The sequence below is a fragment of the Stegastes partitus genome, unplaced genomic scaffold, assembly GCF_000690725.1.
Source record: "Stegastes partitus isolate 25-593 unplaced genomic scaffold, Stegastes_partitus-1.0.2 Scaffold182, whole genome shotgun sequence".
NCBI classification, from domain to species: Eukaryota; Metazoa; Chordata; class Actinopteri; family Pomacentridae; genus Stegastes; species Stegastes partitus.
In genome coordinates, this window is record NW_007577913.1 from 227,369 (window position 1) to 245,510 (window position 18,142).

The following is an 18,142-nucleotide window of genomic DNA, read 5'->3' on the forward strand; positions in this document are numbered from 1 at the left end:
ATACAATAGTAGCGTTTATAAAAACTGATTATCATATGGCCAGTGACATTTCTGATAAAGAGGAGCTCGGTTCGCTCTTGTTCCCTTTGATGTCCGACGGCCTTATTCGCCTTGATTCTACTTAATTCCAAATCTCATTACCCTGCCCCATTGACCATCTGATTATCGTGAGCCCGGCTCATTTTGACACTTCTTTTGATGTATGGAAAGTGCATCAGGGGTTTACACTAGCATGCCCATTCTCCTGTTTCCAGTGTCATCTTTGAGGTTGATTGTTTGGCCTGTCCCTTCCCGTTTGAAGCCGGCGGTCGGGACAAAAGGAGAATTATTTCAAAATCAGATCATCCAGCGGGCCATATGATTTTTATCCCAAGCTGTTTTAAAGGGGTCCTTTGATGTTTGCTGGGCAGGCGAGGAGCACAATGGGAAAGTTTGTGCTGCTCTGCTGTCACTTTGACACTGTGTTTTTAAAACTTTTTGTTGCATCTATTTTTTTCCTTTTTTGCCATCCTGCTGTGGCATTGTGGGAGTCTGCAGGATGTCAGTGGGCTTGTCAAGTGCATTGTGGGTGAGTGGTGGCCTGGCATACGGACTTTGGATTGTTCATCAGAAGCCTCAATATGCTCAGATGATCTGTTTTAGTGTTTAACTGTGTTCTTTATAAGATGCACCTCAAAGCTTTGCCGGATTAATTGATGAAAATCGAATCGAATGACGGTGAACAAAAGTTTAAACTGCATCAATACAATCATCTTGTCTGGGTTATTTGTGCCTAATGAATTCAGTAGGAGCTGCAGCAATCTCAACACGCTGCCAGACACGTCAATAAAAACGACTAAAGGGAGAGAGCAAGGGGAGGCAGAAAAAGGCAAAAGAAAAGGGACTGAGTCACCTTTCAACCAAGCAGGAGATTAAGAAGAAAGAAGAGAAGAAAAAAGGAATCTGGCAAAAAAAAAATAAAAAATACAGCCCACTCACTCATCCCTTTTAGTCTATTATATTTTAGAAATAAGCTTTCCGTACTTCTCTAGAATTCTGTACACTGTGCACCCACAGAAGTAAGCCAGCAAGTTCTTTGTAAGTGCAAACTTATAAAGTAACAGCCCTGAATTGTGATGTGATGTGCGATGTGATAATGTTACACAATCTGATGAATGACTAATCTATCTTGGCAAAAATTAGCCATCAGCAATCTTGACACCTTTATTAAATATACTTCCTGCATCCATACCTACATAAAGAAAGATTTTGTAAAATAAATTCCTAGTGCAAACATGTGAACATTTTAACTCTGTTACAACAAATGGGTGCAGTTTTTTTTGTGTTGTTTTTGTATCTTTGCCAACGAAGCATTTCTTTCTTCACCTTCCAGTATGATAAATATGTATGTGGGAGGATGAAGGTACGCAAAACAAAGATACACTATATAGTTTAGTTTTCCAGTTACTGTCATTTCCCCAGACCTCATTTGATTTATATTAAAGTATTGTACGGTTTTCCTGCATATAGGAAAGTGCATACATGTATTCTTTCACATTAGGCAACACAGACATATAACTTTTAATGTAAGTGAACTGAACATGTAGACTGTCATGTGTAGTCACCCCGAAAGGCCAATTCTGAACCAGGAAAAACTCAGGAAATGCACACTTAATTGTACAAGTAGAACACCAGAAATCCTGGAAACTTGCCATGTAATTTAACTACCATGTTTAACTCTACAGACATCTTTTTCATAACCCATTTAATCAATAAGTGCAAACCTCGTCAGCAGCTAGATAACTGATACACTCAGAAACGTAGAGACTGTCAGACGGCGACAACCACACATAAAAAGGCTTTCCCCATTTTGGAAAGTCTACTGTTGGGTGAGTGGCTGAAGAAGGATACTCTGCCCATTTGCTTGCACATGTGTGTAAGTAAGCCGCTGTCTCACACAAACTTGTAGTCAGACGACATTCCAGACAATCTCCAACCAATGGCACGGGGACACTGCCCTGCAGTCTGCACTGCTGCCTCTGCCAGGGCACACACAGTAACACACACACACACTGTCGAAGGCTTGGTGGTTGGCAGGTTATACACATTGCGCAGGATTTACTTTTGGGAATAACCCTGAACCTGAGTTCACCTCTCACTTCCTTTTTCCTTCGTTTGACTCTCCGTACCCTCCTACTGCCTCCTACACTACTTCTCCTTCACCATTCCTCTTTCGACATGTGGTGATGTCACCCCGATCTGACAATATTCACATCCCTCATCTCTTACTCCCTCCCTGTTTTCTCATCCTTCCTCCTCTGCTCACTGTCACCCATTTTACTGTAAGCCATGTGACTGACAGCTGCAGCTGCAAGTGCTTCAGCGGGCCTTCACTTCAGCTGCGTGGCTTTGTAAAAATCTGACCCTCCCTCCAGCCTCCACTCCCATCAGGACTACAGGCCTTCCCCCAGCAACAGGCTTCAAGTCAGGCCAAAAAAAGACACCCTGATCATTTGGAGGGCCTGTGACTAGCTACAGTTTGAGCAAGCAAAGGTGAACTTGCTTCGGCTTGTTTTGTATCTGAGGCAAACAGGAGATTGTGTTAACCTCACAGATCCACACTAATAAAAAACCCCAATAGCACACAATAAAAGTAGCTCAAACTTGTGGGAAAATGACATATTTTTAACAGGCAGATGTCAAAGTTGCTCAATCAAACCTAGATTCCCCTCTCTTACTAACTGCCCACAACTTACTGAAATATTCTAACCACATTAGTGCATCATGATAAATTCTGAGAAGCAGACAGATGACACAGAGGGAGAGGCAAACGTGTGACTCCCACAGAGCTCACCACTGAAAATGATATGATGATGACCAACATGACAGGAACCAGCAGCTGTACACTTTACTACCAGGCAGTCAGCCGGCATGCCAGCAAGGTGTGAAAGAAAATACAGAGTGAAGTTGATGGTTAGCACTAGACTAGCTAAGGGCTTTAATTTTCTTGTTTCAGGTTAACTGAAATGTAAGAATGCTCCTTGGTCACATGAGGGGAGAAAAAAAAAAAAGACAAGACTATAGCACGCTAGAAAACAACAGTCCAAAAACAGAAGATACTGGTGGAACACTGTCACGATTGTACTTCGTCCTGTGTATGCGTGTCAAATAACCCCAAGAATCATTGAGAATTGTCTTGTTTTAAGAATAGTAACACGCCTGCATAGCGAGTTGATTTTATTTGCTCTAACCTTAGAAAGCCTTTCATTGTAATGTGTTTATTTTGTGTGCCTGACATTCCTGTAGACATTCTTGAGCACTGCAGTAACACAGAAAATTGCTGTTGGTACTGAGATAACATTTTAAAATTTACATGAGGTCTGGCTTATATATGAATTATGTAGAAGTAAGAGGAACTCAATTAATGTATTTCCTTAGAAAAGCATTATCAACTTTGCAATGCTATAATCATAACATATAACATATTTATGTGCATTTTCCTTAAACTTTGCATTCAGTAGCTTGAATAGAGTCAACAAATAACCACTTTCACATTCTGAGTTTCCTTCAACTGCATAAAAATGAGACTGCTGAGCGCACGTTTGTGACATACACAAGCACGCACACGCCCTTCCCAAATACGGCAGTAAATCTCCAGTGAGATGCCAGTGTAGGCAGTCTCCACAGGCACAGTTTCACAACTGGGAGCAACCAAGTTGGAACTATATAAGAGCTGACACTCCAAACAGCCAGCACCACTCACAGTAGACAAGACCACATGGCCGGCTAATACAACTAGTCACTTACTCAACCACATGCTAATCACTGAAGACAGAACGCCATATTGACGCCAACAGAGCTCAAGCGGGGAGGGAATTTTTGATCTTATTTCATGCAGCTGAGACACACTCATTGCTAGCTTCACATTAATGCAGTCCTACTTCTGTCATGAGACTATTTCAAGAGTAATTTAAAGAGGCCACTGACCTCAGAATACAGTAACAGACAGTCTGATAATTCTGGTATCATGTTAAGCAGCAAGTGGAGCAGTACTCACAGGTAGAGGGATACAATCTTGGAAGCAGCCTGTCCTAAATCTGGTATGGAGGTCAGCTCATTGTGGTCCAGCCGCCTGAAAGTGACAAACACACAAAGTAGTAGGTTAGAGAACAAAACTTTACTGGAGGAAATGCACAGTTGTTAGCACAGTGTTAGAGGCTTTTTTTTCCAGGTAGTCCAGACAGTTGACAGAAAAAAGCTGCACAAAACAGAAATTCTTACTTTATTTCTCAAATATGGCTTTAGAAAGACACACAGTGTTGCTAGGGTGCTCGTTCAGGCCAAGCTAGATTCAATCAAACCATATATAAATCAAAAGATTTCAAATACAACTTGTCACGTCTGCCGCAGAGCAAGTGGCAAGTCATCCTTCTAAAAACCAAAAATAACATAGGAGTAAAACAGATGTCCAGGAGCGTATGACTGGCCGGCTGGCCTGCCAAAGATGTCACCAGTGTGTGTATCACCAGTTAGCTTGTGTGTGTGTGTGTATGTGTCTTGTGTACTGGCGCTGAGTGACACAAAGCCAAGCCCTCTCCTCACCATATAAAATATTTACAAGGCCAGTGTTGGCCACAGTATCGGGTGGTGGAGGGGAGGCTTAATATAGAAAACCACCACTTAATTCTCAATTGGACTTAGTTCAAGGCAACACATATGAGGATGCTGCTAGGAAGTGGAGTGGCAACCATGGACATTAGTCAGAATTGAGTCATTGATAAAAACTTTTCACTACTGACACTCATGGATTGAAATAAAAAACTCTAAATCTTTTGAATACGACAGAGAGAAAGACACTTGAACAGAGCCACACTTGGAACAGTTCAGAAGAAAGTATTTAGGGGGCTGCTGTCGACTACCTCAGTGGAAATCATGTCTAAGTGTAAGTATTCTGTTGGTGACTACTTACAGCTCTCTCAAGTTGGGAAGGTTGGCAAAGGCTTCAACATTGATGGCAGTCAGCTTGTTGTGGCCAAGATTTCTGAAAATAGAGAAGAAGATAAAGGGTAGTTAAATCCTCAGGCAGGAGACAACAATTGATCTAAATATCAGCAGTGCTACAATATTTTTCATAACTTTTATTGTATTCTTCATTGCCATTTTCCGTAGTTTAAATAAGGATCCTGATCAATAGCAACAATTATATCTCCCATTTGACAAACAGCCTCATCCGTCCACATTAAGTATGCCTGAAAACACTGCAGTACATAAATTCAGGCAGCCTTCAAGGAGGACCAGATCAATACTATCGATGGAGTGTCTCTCTCCTGGCTCACTTTCCAAACATAGCCCACAGGCCATTCATCTGCAGCAGTCAATTTGCACTTTAGGCTAACAGTGTATTTAATAGCTGGCACTTGACTTGTACAGAGACTTATTAGAGAGTGATTTGTCCAGTGATATAGTGATACCGCTGTCGGAGAGCGAGGGGAAAGGGTGGGGGTATGGTGGGTGAATCTAACACACATCTGCATTTCAGATTGAGATTCCCACACCACATGAATTGAGTTGATTTCACACATAAACAAATGCTATCTCTGTCGCACACACACACACACACCTCCTGCCTAGCTGGCATGCAGCCTGCCTGTTGGCAGACAGGAGGCTGCACTGAGAGCGGTGTTTGTGTTTGTGTGGTGGGGTTAGGCTAGGCGAGACAAAGGGAGCCCACAGCTCCGAGCCGCCTGCCTCCCGCCCCTCCATCCCTCTGTCCAGACGTGAGAGACGGCCCAGGAATGTTTCACAGGCCTGCCGAGAGATGGCTACTTGTTCCCAGAGACTGGGGACACTTTTACCTGATGTAACACATTCCTCATTCTCTTGTCCCACCGTGGCCTTAAAAGACCGCTGCAGGGAGGGAACAAGGGGGAGTTTGGCAGCTAAGCTGTGTGGCAGAGGCTGTTACTTCATGCCATACATATTTTTAAAAGAAGTCTAATGCGTAGAGGCTGGGTTTATTCCACAGGAAAAGACCATTATTTTTACACTGCACATTTTTACAATTCATGCCTATCAATCTCAATTGCCATCTCACTTGACAGATTTCCCTTTCTTGTCTCCTGTGCTCAATTGCAGATAATGACAGTCTCCTTCCCCAACTCTCTCCGTTTGTATGTGTGACGAGATAATAGCAGAGCATGTTTCTACCCTCCAGGCAGAGGCTTGACAAGGAGGTGGGCACGCATGTCTCTGTCATGATCGTTTACTAGGGCACCTCCCATTGTGGCCTGGATCGCTAAATTGTTGTCCCCTGCAACAGGAGGCAATTACCTTGTTATGGTGAAAAAAGAAAAAAGTCAAACAGCATTCCCATTGGCTACCTCTGCCTGGAGGTATGTATAATTAACCAACACACACACACACAGACACACAGACACACACAGACACACACATCATAGACAGGATGAACTTGAGAAAGTGCCGTCATCTGGAAGAGCAATCAGTTTTTATCAACCTGCTCTTGGCACAAAACAAGTTAAGGAATTTTACTTGTCAGTCTTGCATTACAAGATAATAAAAATGTATTTAGGAACCTCACCACCAAAGAGCTTTGTTAGCATTTAAAAGGTGGAGGAAATTGGCTATGCGCTTAAAATAAAGAAAAGGGCAAAACAAAACAAAGGGACGACTAATAAAAAAAAGGAACAAGTTGCATTTGAAAGCCAAACCTGCCGTACTGGTGCTAAAGGCCACAGCAACAAACAAAACTGGTCCTTTGTATGTGTACGTGAGCACGCATGTTCCTTTTCCTTAAGTCACCTATGGTGTTTACACAACGGAGTCTTTTTCTCTCCACTTCATCCAGACAGATTTATTTTCTTGCCTATCAGATGAGATAAGTTTCACAGTGTTTTAACACCTACTGTAGAAGGTGATGGTGATAAGGCCGTTTTCCCTCCCTCTCTAACTCCTTCCCCCTCCCTCCCTTTTGTGAGGGGAGAAAAGGAGTGGGTGGGTGGAGGGGGATGTGACTCCAGCGCTAAGCATGGTTAATGCTTTCCACAAAGTGACCTTAGACTCATACCGTTTCTGGAAGAATGTGCTTTGTCGAGATCAGAAGCATAGAAGTCATCTGAGTTTTTCACTGCTACATAAGGAGAGATATGCAGATGCCAACAGAAACAAACATGCTCATAAGAATAGGAGCTATACAGCTATACTATCAAATGTTAAACTGGGGTTATCCTTCCATAAGCTTCTGTCATATAATTCAACCAGCTGGAAAAGGAAGTATATTTGAGATGGCAAACACTACTAAGTAATTTAGTTTTCAAAACATTTGAATGCTTCAAAAGGCTGCATTCCATTGTATGGTACAAATAGTTTAGAATGGGCAGGACTGTTTGACATTAGTCAGCGGGATCAAAATCAAAAGCACTCTCAGCCAGGTACTTAACCAAAGAAACTATGGGATAATAAAGCTGCATGTTAAGCCAAATACAAATTTTCCCACTGAATTCAAGCTGTTCTGACTGGCGTACTGCAGGCCAGGTGAACAATCAAATATAGAAAACAGGCCACAATTAATAGTCATCATCTAGTCTACACTGTAGCTTCATCTGTGTTCTGGAAAACAGCAGGCCATCAGTGAGCGCAAAGGTCAGCACAACCTGCTTTCTGTCAGCAGAACTGGAGAGACATGAAACAAGAGGGCAGCTGGACCGAGGGCTCATCTGGGATAAAGAGGCACAGTTACACTCCCACCTTCTAACCCCACCAAGCTGCCTCAGTCCAATGCCTCCCCACACACTACCAAAAAAACACTGAAATACTGGGATAAATCACGAGGAAAACGACTAAACCACACATTAAACAGTAAAAAATAATCTCCTGTTTAATCACTTAATCAAAAGCAAAGATAAGTTCTGACTAAGCCATCACCCAAGTATAAAATCGAATCAAAAAATCAGCTAAACTAAAACAACTGCTATATTATATGGAAAACTGTTATTAGTTGCAGCCCTGTTTATCACATAAGTCAACTGACATCATCCTGAGTTAGCCAAAAACTGCACGGTTACACGAGAAATCTGCACACTTGTTTGCCAAACTGGAGAGGAGCTCATCAAAAGACAAAGTGATAAACTCCTAAAAGGCCAGTCTGACCAAGCAACTGTCAAAGGAAGAAAAGTAGGGCTCAGCGCCGGCAGTAGACCGTCATTGCTGGACCATGCAGCTGATTTGACATATAAAACTCATTAAAAGGCTTTAAAAAATAGCTGTGTTAAGGGTGCTGTGGGAGTAGAGGAAAGCTGGGAGTACTGGAGTGATGTCATAGCATATGACACTATGCTTGTAAGTCAGCGCATAGTCTGTGTGTGGGAGAGTGGAGATGTGGGAAGCGAAGGAGCTAGCGGAGACTTACACATACAGAGATACATCATCATTATCTTTCCCATTTCTATCACAGACAAATGCAGTGTGAACTTTGCTCGCCCAAAGTGTGAAGTGATGTCAGTGATGAGCCTTCTGCAGTCCAGCTGTGAGACAAAGGCCCTTTAATGTGGTCGATTTCAGAGCATCATAAAACTGGTCAAATAATAACCTGTGTGTCAGGGAGCCAGGCGCACATATACACACACATACACACTGCTCTTCCTGTCATTAAAGGCCAGTTTATTGCCCAGCAACTGCAGTGAGAGTGTACACAAAACTAACACCAGCTCCGGGCCACTATTTCACACAGAAGTCATACCAGGAAGGAGAAAGGGAGCCAATATCTTATCAACTTTGACAAGGTTAAAAGCATGCGCCGGCCAACAAGACTTGCTATAACAATGATAACTCTGATTCATTAAAATCTGAGTAAAGAAAAGCCAGTAAATGGAAGCTCGTGTGAGGGCGATAAGGACTTAGGTGCAAGATCAGAGAAATGCAGCGCTGATGGGGTCAGCATATTTTACCATTTGCATTACAGATTCCCACCGCCCCCACACACACAACTCAACAAAGAAGCTGCTCCAGCCTTTGAAATCAGTCAGGCTCGGAGCGTGACTCAGTTTCTGAAGTTTTTTCCAAGGCGGGAAGGCGGTCCACATCTTGGGGCCATGTGCCGCGCCGTTCTCTGCGCTGCTGGTTTTCGGCTGAAGCAGGAGATGGAGCGGTGCACTCCAAACAAACAGCGACAAGGTTGGGAAAAGAGTCTGCACTAGCCTGAGGCGCCGCGTGAACCCGTGGCCAGGCCCAATGAGCTTGGACACTCCAGATGAGAAGCACTCATGCTGTTCACACTGCATATATGTATGTGCAAACTTAGCCCATATGCACACAGGGCAATGCTCCTGCGTTAGACGCTGGATTCTAGTGTGATAACAATGTAATTTGTTAGAAATGGCGCCAGACTAGTTCATTGTGAGTACAGGGAAATGAGTGTCCACAATTAATCTGAAAGAACAACAAACACAGTATGTCTCTTTAGTGGGCTATTGTTGTATTACTCTGCAGACAGATGACCTTATGCTTTTAACTTCAAAGTGAAGAAAAAGGCAGATAGTTATTCATTTGTCTTTTTTTTTTCTCCTACTGATGTTTATGTTACTAGCAGTGCAATAATTACCCCTGATAATAATAATAATAATTGCACATAAATTTGAGGTTGTCTAGACATTGAAGCTCTTGTGCTCCTTTCTACAGTATAAGAAAGCAATGAGGTTGGGGTTGGTGGGGCTTGGCCCAAAAGTCTGACCCCCCCCCCCGTCTCGAAGGACTGCCTGTTTTCTGGGTAGAAGCTGCTTCATTTGCTCAGTACCTCTCACTCTCTGTCCAAGTCACGCTTTTTTTTTTTCTAACATCTTCTCCAGATTTCCAAACTCTTACCAGATGTAGAGAATTCACAGATGATTCATTGATCGAGCCCACTTTGTAGACACTGACTTCAGGAGAGAGAGAAAAGGGGGAAAAAAAAAAAAAAACTTGGCGCCCTAAAGTGTCTTCACAAAAGGGCCATCTATTCTGCTGACTGAATTCCTGTAGAATGACTGTGGCAGCAGCTGTTTGATTGTCATTAAAGCCAGTGTGGGGCCATGAGCTCATTCCATATCTTCATGTTAATGTCAGACTTTATCTGCTTTTATAAGTGTAAGGGCTCAGACGTAGCGGTTTCTTCCTAATTCGTCCACAGCTAATGTGCTGCATGAATGATCGCAACTGATTTACAGAAGATAATTTACAAAAAAATAAAAAATAGATCGCCACTTTCAGGTTCCATACGGGAACTTTTATTAACTTGAACAGTAAGACGCTGATAAAGACGGAAAAAGTGAAGAGCCGCTGATAAAAATCTGGGCCAACGATAATATCATCAGAAACCCTTCCAAAAGCTCAAGTTGGGATTTTAAAATATCTGCCAGAGGACGTGCGAGTCACAAGGCTAGCAAAACTATGACAATAAACAAACTCGGTATAATCACTCCCAATACCACAAGATTACAAGGCTGCGTGGCGAGAAATGCCCTAGAAACCACAAGGGGCTAAGTCGTGCTGAGTGCTGCTGCTGTTGCTCTAACTGCTGAAATGTTTGTGTGTTGATCATCAGGAGATGAAACACGTCTGCAGTGTAGTGTTCATACATCAGTCAGTCCTTATATCAAGTTTAAACCTACCAACAGCACAAATTTGTTATAGAAACACTGAACCAAGGGCAAGCATGTGTGTTAAATCACTTTACATGCTTATTAATAGGTTACATCAAACAAAACACTACCTAAAAATAAAGTGTGAGTGTGTCTGACAATATGTGACATTCAAGCAGACAGTCCTGTAATGTTTAATTTCCTCTGGGTTCCTTCTGTGTGTTGCAACATGTGCGACAGTGGTTGAGGTTTCTGACCACTGACAGGACTTTCACCAACTAGTGGAACCAGCCTGAAGGCAGCAGCAGCAGCAGACCGTGACATTAACAAAACACTTCCATTCAGCGGGTGGAAAATGTCCCCCCACCTACCCTCATATTCCCCCCAGGCCAGGTGATCTGCAGCCGCAGCCCCCTCCCCGCCCCCCTGCCGAACAGTCCACAACCGGCCAGCTGAGCTCCCGGCACTGTCAGGAAACCACCAACACAAACCCAATTTCCTGAGGGCAGAAGCCAAAACCAACTGTTGGGGGTGGTGTTTACCAATAAGGCTTTAACTGTGAGGTTTAAGGATATGGCTTGGGGTTGAGTCGCAGCAGAACGGTCGGTGTTCACTGAGTAGGATTGCCAGCACATTTGAAAACTTGGGAAAGCACTTCGGAAATGCTGGATCACAAAGAGGATCATTCAAGATCAGGGTTCTTTTTTGCTTTTTACTAGAACAGCGGCAAAAAACTGATAATACAAGGGCTCAGTACTAACAAATGGAAATAAAGACAAGCATTATAAAGAATTGGAGCTTTCTGTAGCAGCAAAAAAACTAATAAAAATATAGTCAAAGCCTATAAAAAGTGTGGCTTTAAATAACTGCAAAAAGGACTTTTACAATCTCACATGAGAAAAGACGGAGAGACGATGGCAAACAGACTCCCTGTATCTGCCTTATCTCTATCCAACGACAGCAATCCTGGCCAAAATTAGTAATGCTCATGCTTTTATTTACTCACAAAATCCCATTACGCCCATGGCACAGTGGGCAAAAATGCTTTTTATGCACATTACTGCGGCTGCAAATAAGATAAGACACCACTCCTGAGAGGGAATATGTGACTGTGTGAGAGCAAACTTGCTTTGAATGTTGTTAGGCTATTCATCAATCATAAACAATAGACAGACATCTGAGACTGGTGGTCAGTTTGTTAAATGTTAGGAGTACTGATGAGAAACAGGAAAGAATATGTCTCTCGCTCTGAGAACCCATGTGGTTGAAGACATGGGTGGGTCAAGTAATTGGTAAAGTAGCATCATGCAATTAATGTTCTTGCAATACATAATTAATCATTTCACACAGAAATAAGAAACTTACACTTTAAGTAGACAATTCTTTCCTTCATTTAGTCAATCACACATTGTCCTTACAACTCTAGTCCCCTCGATTCTTGTTGGCTCAGCCTGTTCTGTCAGGATGTGTTAACATGTTTGTTTCCCTCAATCCTCATCAAGGCTGCTTTCTCACAGAGGACCATTAAAATCAGGGTCCTGGAGGAAGATTATTTTGACAACTGGAAAGCATTAGTGTTTTTTTTTTTCCTCCACCAAGAACTGTGGTCTTTATTTGTACCTTAGAGGACTTTGGACTGCTACTGATGGATGAACTGCAGACCAACACCCCCCCTCAGGCTACCTATCTTCCTTGGACAAATACTCATCAGTTCTTCTAGAATTATTACAAAACTGCAATGAAAGTGACTAAAGAGAGGTGACAGGGAATAATGAAGGTCTTGCACTACCTTCTGAAAATGAATCATAATATCTTGTAGGTCAGCAGTAAAGTTGAGTAAGAAAGACATATGAAGCTGCAATTGCAGACTAGTGACTGTAATCTCATTCAGGAAAAAATAAATAAATCTATGTAAAGAAGACAATGCACAGCTATTACAGTGTTACAGCTATTATTTAGGCAATCTGGTACAAATGGTTCATTTTCTCTGACTGTGCGTTTTGTGATTGACTACCTATTTATGTTCCCCAAACTCAAGACATTTCCAAATTAACAAAAAAAAAAAAACTGTCAGCAAACAAATGGGTAAAAGCAATCAAGTTGAGTTGTGGTAAAATTAGTGAGCACACACAGTATTTTAACCCTTAAGTAAAACAAACAACATCACAGCTGTGTTACAGTTGTGGAGGTCAATTTGCAAGACATTGTTTACAGTGGAAACTCCTCCTGTCACAGTTACACATAAAAATAAAATATAACTCATTTAGAGAAGCAGCTTGCGATTATAAAAAATACAAGTTTGGCATTTTGTATTTGCATTTTTATGACAAAGAGTAAAAATGCTGTCAGCATCATTAACTACCTGCTAAAAAAAAAAATCCCCAAATCTCTCCTACATCCCGGTCAGGCTCTAACAACTGTCTGTAAGAATGAAGTCCTTCTGTGAACTGCTGTATAGTTGCAAGTCCTGAGGTTCATTACTGTAATCCCAATTTAAGAGCCTGTACAAAGCTAATTGCAACAGCTACATGACAGCTCAATCACTCTTCACCCACACAAATGGGTGGGAAATCATCATTTGTTTTATGCTGGATTTATTCTCTTTGCTTGAACATGATCTTTGTTTTGTAGACAGCAAAGGGAACTGTACAACTATTTGCACAAAATATACATATGTATGCCTAATTGAGGTACTTCTTGCTGATTAACACCTGCAGTCAAACATACTGTGGCCATTTATGTAACAGGTAAATCCTACAGATTTTCCTTTCCAACCAAATATTTGTTATGTAGAAAAGAAAGGGAGTAATGCTGGTCTAGATGTCCTGAATATATTTGCCCCCACCAATACTGTCCTTCCTAACATCACTACTGCTGCTCTGTCCCTGTGGTAAACATAACAGAAGCAATTGATTACACACTGATTTGACTTGGCTCAGATGTCTGAAGGTCAAGATGGATAAACATGCTGTGTTTAAAACCAAATCACTGGTCACACTGACACACTCAGTCAGCTGTACTGACAGGTTAAAACTGTTATTGTTGTTTTTTCCACAAGCCTTGCTCCACCAACAAGTCTTTTGAAACAATACTAGTTTCCTTTTCATTTGTGCATGCCGTGCAGCGCACACACACATGCACCTTCTTACACATAGGCAGCAATGAAAAACTAAAACTTTTAAACCACTACACACACACACACAAAAAATTTCTGCCACTCAAGCAGACAACTTTTAAATAAGGTAGTTTATAATGGGGTCACAACTGAAATTGTCCATACTTGACTCTTTGGGTTTACAGTAATCATCTACTAATCTGGCTCGTTTACAGACCCCAGAGGAATAGAGCTGGTTTCCTTTGAGCTACCTGCCAACATAATGTGACTATCTCAAGTGGTGTGGAAATATGCAACCTAGGTGTTTTAAAAGATAATTCAAAGCCATAAAGCCATTCCCTTTGAAAACAACAAGATTGCGGGTCCTTAAATCTTGACCGATAAGGTTTGGACGAGATAACAGAAGTAGGCTTGGAGCGACGCAGGGCTCACGCAGGACCCTATCTTTGCACAAACCAAAAGGTTTAGAGCAGCTGTTTCAGATGGGACATTTGCCCCACAATAGATATCCATTGTCCATGAAGACAGGAGAAGCAGTGTGTGTCTTTGTACATGCATGATAAACAGCGCCTGTACTTGATCTTGGCTAAGATGTGCTTCAGGGCAATGCGGCTACCCAGGCACAAGTGCCCTTATTCATGTTTTTAGAGGACTTTTTAAAAGTAGCATTCCTGACTTCACAGGGAAAGATAAACTGCCTCATGCAGAAACCTGGGAGCCAGAGGAGTCTTTGGGCCTTTGGTCTTTAACCCGGAGGTCCCAGCAAACACACACATATACAAACAGATGCTGAAAAGCATGTAACAAGATGCCCAATTGTCACTGAAGATGAGGAATTGCCACTGGATATAATGGTTGCAATATACTGCAACGAGAGCCCAAATTTTGATTGCGAGCATAGAGGGTAGTGTTGTTTATGAGTCAATTGTGTCATTCAGCTCGGTAAGTGCTGAAGTTCCCTAAACACTGAGGGATGCTTCATAAAAATGCCCCAAATTGGCTCATTTCCTAAATGAGCTGGCAGACAGGGTTTCGACTGTTGTCAGTCGTACCCTGGGGAATGAATTAATTTACAAGAAATTTAATTTGTGAGCGATGGCGAGCAACACAGAAAGAGGAATTAGGACATTACCTGTCACAATCTGATTGAATAATGCAGAGGTTTATTTGTTGTGACATGTGCGAGTCTATTTGTTTGCTCAGGCTTAAGGGACTGTTTGTTCGTTCTAACACTGGAAACATGAATACATTTTTAGATAACTACATTAGAGGACGCTAGTGTAGTATTTGTGTGTCAGAAACTGTGGATGAGTTGACTGAAAAAGATGACGGTAAGACAGTTTTGAAGGGCATCAACTTAAAAATTAGGGTATATACAAGAAATTACACAAATCAGCTTAAGGTTATCGGGGGTCAACACTGATTTCAAACTAGCATAAACTTACAAAGACAATACAGAACACTTTCTATCCTAGGATAATTCCCTTAAAGCAAAGGATGTCCCCCTGACCAAAAACTGAAACACTTTTAATTAAATGTTTGTGCATGCACCTCCTTCTGCAGTTGTAAAACACCTGTTAACTTATTGCAGCCACAAGCCTAATTGAACATTAGTCAATGTTATAACTAGATAATACTGAAATACACAACAAATCTAAACTCAAGTAGGCGTTCATTTTGGCTGGTGTGAAAGATCATGTGAATGTTTAATTCATGAACTGCATAAACAATCCTAATCATGTTATAACGTGATGTCTGGGGACTGCCTCAGCTAGAAGTGCTGGTGGTCTGTTGTTCCATTAGTTTGCAGAGTGGGCTGCACGGACCCTCCGGGGGGCTTTAATGGGCGAACAGGGTCTCCCCAGCAAAGAAAACAGGGAGAAATTCTGATTGATTGTTTGCTTGCTCACAGTTAAAGTTATAAAAAAGGCATAGCTACTGTGACAGCTGCCCTCACTCCCCCCTGTTGGACTTGATAGACAATTATGCAACTCAAATCAGAACCACAAAAATCCTCTCTGACTGGATTCCTAGAGAGAAAGCCGTATCAACAGGACTCAGTCCCTCACCATTTGCCTCACACACGCACTCAAAAGAAAGTTTGAAAGTTTCTGTTGTTGTGCACCTTCTCTACAAACATTGTTATCCCGTTATGGACTGGTCAATAAATAGGCTGCTGGGGGGGCAACTAAGCGCTTTACTTACAAGGAAACAGTCCGGACTGGAAGGTCCAGAGGCGTAGCCGTCAGCTCCAGGTCGCTACAGTCCACTGAATCTCCACTGCAGGTACAGTTCTGGGCACAGGGCAGATCTGAAGCCAATCCATAACTGATAGTCAGTTCGACCGACAAAATTAAATAAAAAATACAACGAGACATATATCCAAATCGTCCCAGGAACGCCGCCATTTTGTATCCAGTTTTAATAGCGCGGCCGTTGAGCTTTTCTCCTGGTGCCCCCGCGAAGTGTAATATTAACGTAGCTTCGGAGAGACGAGGGGCTTTTCGTGGCACATTAATTGTCTTCTTGTGACACGAAGGTTTAGCTGAAACAACTTTGTGGGAGTGAAACGTTTTCCGTCCCACCGACGTTCATTTCTGACACAAGTCCCCACTCCAACTTTCTCCTCCGGTGTCCGACGCGGGCTACAAATCAAAGGTAATTCACAGATTAACCGCCGTAACACGGCAGAAGCTAACGTCGCTTTAAACTTACATTTAAGTTGCGAGAGTGTGTCCATAAAAGGCTAAAAAAAAAAACTTTCTGACGACACGTTTGAAAACATGCAACAGCAAAAAAAATGTTAAAGGACACTGCGCCCGGACAGCTCCTAAAATATCAGCAGCGGAACTGTTTAGAACTTAAACTAAGAACACACGGAAAAAAGAAGAAGACGTGTGGCGGTGTTGTTAAATTGTCCACAGCTAACTTGTGAATAAGTTAGCAGCCGCAGAGACGGTGCCGAAAAACTCCAGCGTTTGGTGTGTGAAGCCCGAGAGCTGCGTATCGTCCAAACCCCGAGCAGCGCTTCAACCGCAGCCGCCGACTACATCCAACTTTCATCCGAAGCAGCTCCACCGACAGCTTATCAGGTGCAGTCTGCGGTCACAAAATCTCGACGATCCGATTAATAGCAAAATAGAGTCCCCCCCCTCCTCCTTCCGACCGTGCACCACCACCATGAGTTTTTTCCTTTCCTGAGTTACTTTTTCTTTTTTTTTTCCTCTTCTCTCGCTCCGTAGTCCCACGTTGGAAGCACAACAGCGCTTCCAAGGTGGGGTGGGAGGGGGTAGAGGGCGGGGAAAATCCTCCCATCGCTCGCTCTGATTGGCTGTTACGGTTTGACGGACGCACCTGATTGGTCGCTTTGGGTTCTCCGCGCAGCGAAGAGTCGGAGAGCTTTTTGAGCGGCTGTCAATCAGCGGCCGCCCGCCCCGCCCATGTTTCCCACCCCGGGGTGTGAAACCGCACCACCTCCTCTCACTCTCACTGCTTCTTAAAGAGACAATCGCCCAGATCAAGCTCTGTAATCGCATTATAACAAGCCATAATAACATAATTGGTTTGAATGCCCTAACAATTCCGTTTAAAGTGTTTGTGTCAGTGGGGCTGACATCAAGATTTGCATGTAAAAGAAGAAGTCAGAGAGGGAGTAATAAACACATATGTTTCCGACAGTGTTCACACAGGGCATTTGAAGGAGAAATCAAGCAAATGGTTGCACTTTTTATATATACAGTAATCAGTAACTCTTGTGTTTCTAAGTGCACTTCTATCAACTGATTTTAACCTTTAAATCCTCAGCTGTGGAATGGATGATATTCAGCAGCCACAGATGGTTCAGCTTTTTTCGGCCTCAGTCTAAAATATTTATTTAGCTTGCATGTTTTATCACTAAAGTGTGTGTGTGTGTGTGTGTGGTGCATGTCAAAGGGCTGCAGCTGCTTTGTATCTTCTCTTGATGTGAGCCTAAATTCACATCAAAACAGCTCAAAATGCTGTGTCAGAAAAGATCAAATTCCAACTGGAGACGTGAGTTCAGTTGACAATGTGCATTTGATGGACAGTAAGTGCATTTGCAAAAATATGGTACTTAGTTACAACTCATAAAGAAAAAAGCATATTTGAGTGTCATTAATGAAAGGAAAATACTTTGCTTTGCAGATCAAGTTTTTCATGCAAAGCATTTAACCTTTCAGTAGAAGTGTTGGAAGGCTGATGCAGATCATTTACTTGAGAAAAAGTGACAATAACATAGTGCAGAAACTGCCGAGGTAAAAGAAAATAAGTATTAGAATTAAAAGTACCAGAATCGGGCTACTCATGCAGAATCACCCATTTCAAAATAAAATATATAAATTAACTGAATTCTAATTTTTGATACGTCATTGTGAACAAATCACTGACATTGCAACTC

The 18,142-nt window shown here is 42.3% G+C and overlaps 1 protein-coding gene across 1 annotated transcript in view; it reads right to left on the reverse strand.

The window, feature by feature from the left end:
* lrig1 (leucine-rich repeats and immunoglobulin-like domains 1) overlaps positions 1 to 16,905 on the reverse strand; it is a 38,019-nt gene extending 21,114 nt beyond the window's left edge. The window contains exons 1-3 of the mRNA XM_008280123.1: positions 15,931 to 16,905; positions 4,949 to 5,020; positions 4,037 to 4,111 (exon numbers count right to left, since the gene is read on the reverse strand). Of these exons, the coding sequence (XP_008278345.1) occupies positions 4,037 to 4,111; positions 4,949 to 5,020; positions 15,931 to 16,133 (350 nt within the window). The 5' untranslated portion in view covers positions 16,134 to 16,905. The remainder of the gene's footprint in view (positions 1 to 4,036; positions 4,112 to 4,948; positions 5,021 to 15,930) is intronic.
* Positions 16,906 to 18,142: the final 1,237 nt, after the last annotated feature.